A 6,000-nucleotide genomic window follows, 5' to 3' on the forward strand; every position below is an offset into this window, starting at 1 on the left:
ACGTCAGCTAAAGCAGAAACAAGTGTATTAGTGACATTGTTGCATGGCCATATGAAATGCGATGTCCTTTACATGCCGAGTCGAGGACCACTCTAAAATAAAAGCCTACAAATCACATAATAAGAAGGACAGACAAGGTATTATACTGGCTCTCTCTCTCTCCCTCTCGTTCTCTTTCTCTCTCCCCCTCTCTCTCTGTAGTGTCCGAAGGGGTGTGAGGTGGTGGGGAGGAGGCAGCGTGAGGTGCAGTGTGTGGACGAGCAGAAGGGACGTCCACTGAGACCGTTCCACTGCCAAGTCCTGTCCTCCAGGCCGCCCAGCACCCTGTCCTGTCGTCCCCAACCCTGCCAGCCCTGGAGAACCTCCCCCTGGGGACAGGTACATATACACACACATGCGCACACACACACACACACACACACAGACACATATATTGACACATGCTGACTGGCTTTGGTCCATATGCTATTTTCTAGTATTAATAAAATTAAATGAGTTTGAATATGATTGTGAATATGATTGTAAATATGAACTCCTTTCATCGGCAGTGTTCTCGTAGCTGTGGTGGTGGATTGAGGGAGCGGCTGGTATACTGTCCTGAGCCGCAGCGCTGTAGCGCCACCCAGAGGCCAAACGACACAGAGACCTGCAACCTGCAGCCCTGCAGCTACTGGGACCCACAGGACTGGGAGGAGGTAAAGGTTCCAGGGAACATATTTACTTACAGTTCATCACTTGCAGCATATTGATTTACCTACAGTATGTGCAAACTTTGTGACTGTTGCATGTTCAGAGTGTGCATTGCATGGTGCGATTTGTCAGTGGGGACTAGTGTGTCTGTGTGTGTTAGTAATGTCTGCTGTCTTCTGTGCGTGTGTCAGTGCTCTGTGAGTTGTGGCGAGGGGTTGCAGCATCGCGTGGTGCGCTGTGTTGTTGAGGACTCCGACTCTGTGGAGAACAGTCTGTGTGAGCAGAGCAGCAGGCCTGACACACTCAGGAAATGCCACATGCAGGAGTGTCAGACTAACACTGGTAAGACAAACACCCATCCCTCCCTGTTGGCTATTTAGCAAGGATATTTCACCATAAGATAAAGAAATAGTTCATACTGAAGCTATATTTGTTTGACATGTATGCTGTTGATCGACGTGCAGTATATTGCAGTTGAACTAAGCCAGTGGTCTGTCCTGTTCTCTCCTGCGTTGTGATTGTGTAGGTCCGCTGTGTAGGAAGAACAGCATGTCGTCTCGGTTCTGTGACAAGCTGAAGTTGCTGGGCCGCTGCTCCCTCAGGTCCATCCAGAAACAGTGCTGTATCACCTGTAGAGGGTAACTCTGACCCGCACTACCTGCCTCATGGACCTCAAACGCATACATACAGGGCATCCACACTGCGATCCCATTGGCGGATCTCATCTCTAGTGCAATCAGCTGGCAACAGCCTTTTCTTCATCATCCTCATCGTCATAACCCCTAACAGACCGTTACCTATATGGGGTGGGAATTCGAGAAGCTAAAGTACTGTATATTGCTGCTGTATGCAGTTTGTCTTAGCCTTGCACCTTCCTAGCTCAAACTGTGTAACCCAGGGTATCAGGCCTCCAACGGCCTCTAAAGACTTAGTTATGTGAACTTCTCACCCATGTCCCACCTGGTTACCAATACGGTTGAATGTCAGTCAGAATGTCAAGCTGTGTAAAAGCCTGTTTGGTGTGCATTTTGTTTTCTATTCCACGTTTCCCCACTAATACAGAAATGACGGTGACAGCCAGTAACACCCCCTTTCAGCTGGTATTTGCCTGGTATTTACACCACATTTAATTATGTGGTGACAATGGGTATTTTCTGGCGCTTACTTTAATGGTGCTGGATTTAATGAATCCCCCCCCAAAAACGAATTATTAATGATACGGTAACTATTATGTAACGAACATTTTACTATGACACTTCTAAGAAAATACTTGGTAAATAGTAGACTGTACAATAAAGATTCATGTTTTTAATTGTAGTGTTTTTTGTATTGTGTTATTGTGTTTTTATTGCTCTTGTTCTCAGAGCTCTTGGGGGTACTGTGGCTCTGTACAGTTGTTTCCCTTAAGCACAGATCTGGGATCAGCTTACGCACCTCAAATTCTAACTTTAACATTAAGGGGAAATCATACACCTGACCAGGGGCAACTTCCTCCTACTCCGGTGCTGTGTGTCTATTCTGTGGTGCTCCTCCCCTTTATTAGGCTGGCCAATGAGAATGAGGCGTTGCAGGTCATCCCTCTCAGGCCTCAGTTAAGATGGCCACTGTGTTGATATGATAGTGTACAGATGCTATCGTCTTCATAAAAGCCTTCAGCAATAAATGCAATGATGAAAGAAGCATGTGGTGTGACTTATTTTCGCTTTGAATGTCCAACGAGATTGTATCATTACTTTTCACTGTTATTCCCCTGCAGTACATCCTCATTAGGTGTTAGTTCAGATGATGTCGCAGCCTTTAATGTGAGTGTAGTGGGAAATGTTTTTGTAGGAGGAAATGAAGAGAAGGAAGACATGGTGGTAATATCCTCAAACCGTCGGGCATTAACACTGTACCAGCTACTCTTATCAACCAAAACTGGCTTCATACTTGGTAAGGTAAGCAGATACATTATATGACATGCTCCTCCACACTTCTGTTTCACTAAGGTGTTTTGTGGCGCAGCACATTTTCTAGTATAATTTACTGCAATGACTTTGCATGCTATAAAGGAGTAATTAAAGAGGCAAATCAGAAGTTGCTACATCCATTTTTGAACTTCATGATATGTACCCCTTGATTCTTGAAGAATATAACTTAGAAATGCCTCATGAGCTTAGTTCAACTGTCGCACCCCATCAGAACCCAAAATGTGTTGTTTTTTTACTCCAATGTTTGTCAACAAAGTAAATGTAAACAAACACTATATAGCCTCAAAACAGGCTATGTCTACGAATTTGAGAGTGGTTACATTTCTCAAGCCCCATCCACTTTTTACTGAAACAGGGACGGGGAGGACGCGTTGTTATTGTTCCTACTGCGGATTGCTGCTTTAATGTAAATGAAATTGGGACTGAAGTTGTCATTCATCTGAAAAAGTACAATTAGGACTCAGCTGTATATAGTATGTGCACATGACTATGTAAATACCTCCCGTTTGGTCTACATGCTGTAGTATGAAATTGGATAGGACCGATTACCACAGGTCTTTAGGGAAAAAAGTAACACGCCCACCACTGATGTGGAGCACGTCCCACCACTGATGTGGAGCACGTCCCACCACTGATGTGGAGCACGTACTCAGCTCAGCCACACCACACATGACCTATGACAGTGGAGAGGTGAGGGGTGAATATTCGCAGTGGGTGATTAGCTACTAGCTGTATAACACTCAGCACTGTAGTACCAGGTTATGTTTCAGGGATCATGTTGAACTGGCCCAGATTTCCCTGGTTCCTCTGTCCCAGATGACCTGAGAAACTGCTCTCTGCTGCTGACACACACACACACACACACACACCACACGCTAAAGCATATAAGCTCTCACGCACGCTTTCCACGTGCACGCGCACGCACACACACACCACCCACACGAGTTAGTCAGCAGTAATGGAACACCGGCCCAATGTGGAGCACAATGTTGTGTGTGTGGTGGGTGAGTGAGAGGAGTTTTATTCCAAAATGCTATATATCCATTTTCAGAAAAATTGGTGAAAGAGATTATGAAAGAGATTGCTGTGTTTTTTCATGATAGGTTGTTCAATGACATATTTGTATTTGTTCCAAAGCTATCACCTGATTCAATACATTAAGATGAGATGTGTAAAACATGTACATTTGATATTTTAGTCATTTAGCAGATGCTCTTGTCCAGAGCCACTTAATATGCATTCATCCTAAGAAAGCTAGGTGAGAGAACCACATATCACAGTCGAACACACAGGATACGAACATTCCATTCCAGCTAATCAATGAATGTATAGCGTTTTGCAAATAAAAAATCCAAATCTGAGAAGAGTAATATTTTACACAGACACATGAAGGTACCCATAAGCAATCATTCCTGATGAGAAAAAAAATGTGTGGCTTTAGCATTTTAGAAGTAAACTCTTCATGTGTGATTAGGCCTACTACCTAACCACGTCTCTCTTACTGACGTCATGTCATAGTGCATTGCCTAATTGATGTTGAGTCAGTAGGCTAGTAATTGCAAAATGACAATAAACTCTGTCTGTTTTCCTTTTAACCTTAATTACACTTTAGCACTCCAAGCTGATTAGATGGTTCTCATACGAAAACCATCTTAAAAGCCTAGTCCTGACCTGCAAAATGTATTTGTGCCATTTAGTCCAGGACTAGGCTTAATCTGGCTCTGGGAACCAGCCTGTTATGTTTAGATATTGTCTTTAGTTTGTCGATTTGATCATCTTTTCATCTTTTGTACCTTACTACTTCACATCATACCTCATTTGCAGTAAATAATATTATCCTATCTTGGCCTGTCCATTTTAGTTCTGATGATGCGATTCATGTTTGGGGTCTGTGTTAATGTTACTGCAGACCACTACCGCTCGTTACAGGTGAGCGGATCCAGTTTTTAACCTGTAAATAAACTCCTTTGGCCTGCTGCAACCGACCCGTGGACAGCGGCCATGCTGATAATGTAAGTGTCCATCCTGGATGTGAGATAACATGGCAAACATCTATCGCTCAGCATAAGACAGGAACCTCATTTGGGTTACCAGACACCCAACCGCCGCACACCGGCCTGGGACACATCAAATATTTACATCTGACGACTGGCTTAAAGGGCCTCAGGTCGCCTACAAACATAGGGGAACAGTTGCTAAGGGAACTGTCTTCTGTTCAAAATGAATGTAAACCAATTAGGGGCCAATTTCGCAGGCCGTTCCATCGCCTATCAAGGTGAGGTGAGTATAGGAATGGATGCGTTGGAGGCCGAGGTGTAGCCCAGTCCCTCCCATCTGGGCCAATCATACTGTGTACCTACGCAGTAACACAGGCATCCCTGTCTGTACTGTACTGTACCAACCCTGTTCCTTTAGCAAAGAGAATATATTGCCCACCTGTCAAATCGCTGACATTGTCATTTTGAACAGTCCATCGGAATCATTCCATAAATGATTACGTTCCATCATTCCTCTGCTTTGATTTCCAATCCACCTTTGGTATGAGGAACGTGTCAACTCAAATCCTATTTGATTGTGTTATCTATGGTGTTTTCCATGTCAGTGTTCTTTGTAATGGTGTTTTTGTTTCTGCACGGTACAAGGCAAGCTGCTGCAGCCTTCAGCTGGAGATCAGAAACACACTGGCCTGTTGCATTGTCTTTGCTTCTTGAACTTCAAAAGCATTACTCTGAGATAGATCAATAAAGATAGGGTAAACACTCCATCCAGGGAGGGTAGAGAGATGAGACCCTGGCCGCTCTCCAGGAACTCCAAAGCCTACTTATATTGTTATAGGAGAAAAAACACAGGCATGGTTGCATTTACAAGGAATTTGCCCTTCGAATTTGCTCTTCCGCTTCTCAGCTTGGATGCACCTGCAAAGGACAGTATCCTCTGTCTGAAGGGAAAGAAAAAACACTCAATAGAAGGAAATATCACGATACTTTTAAAAAATGTCACCTTTACCTAGAAAAAGAGATATGCCCACCAGAAACCAGGGTACAGTGCCTTCGGAAAGTATTCAGTCCCCTTGACTTTTTCCACATTTTGTTAGGTTACAGCCTTATTCTAAAATTGAGTAAATAGTTTTTTTTCCTCTCATCAATCTGCACACAATACCTCATAATGACAAAGCAAAAACAGGATTTTTGATTTTTTTACTAAAATGTTTTTTAAAAATAAACTGAAATATCACATTTACATAAGTATTCAGACCCTTTAGCAAGTACTTTGTTAAAGCACTTTTGGCAGCGATTGCAGCCTAGAGTCTTCTTTTTTTCCCTTTTTTTTTAAGGGGTGG

At 43.4% G+C, this 6,000-nt stretch overlaps 1 protein-coding gene across 1 annotated transcript in view; it reads left to right on the forward strand.

The window, feature by feature from the left end:
• The window catches only part of LOC139576468 (A disintegrin and metalloproteinase with thrombospondin motifs 12-like), a 44,472-nt gene extending 42,470 nt beyond the window's left edge, over window positions 1-2,002 (forward strand). Inside the window, exons 22-25 of the mRNA XM_071402625.1 lie at window positions 202-378; window positions 549-695; window positions 882-1,032; window positions 1,217-2,002. Of these exons, the coding sequence (XP_071258726.1) occupies window positions 202-378; window positions 549-695; window positions 882-1,032; window positions 1,217-1,332 (591 nt within the window). The 3' untranslated portion in view covers window positions 1,333-2,002. The remainder of the gene's footprint in view (window positions 1-201; window positions 379-548; window positions 696-881; window positions 1,033-1,216) is intronic.
• Window positions 2,003-6,000: the final 3,998 nt, after the last annotated feature.

Source organism: Salvelinus alpinus, chromosome 5 (genome assembly GCF_045679555.1).
Source record: "Salvelinus alpinus chromosome 5, SLU_Salpinus.1, whole genome shotgun sequence".
In the NCBI taxonomy this organism is placed as follows: domain Eukaryota; kingdom Metazoa; phylum Chordata; class Actinopteri; order Salmoniformes; family Salmonidae; genus Salvelinus; species Salvelinus alpinus.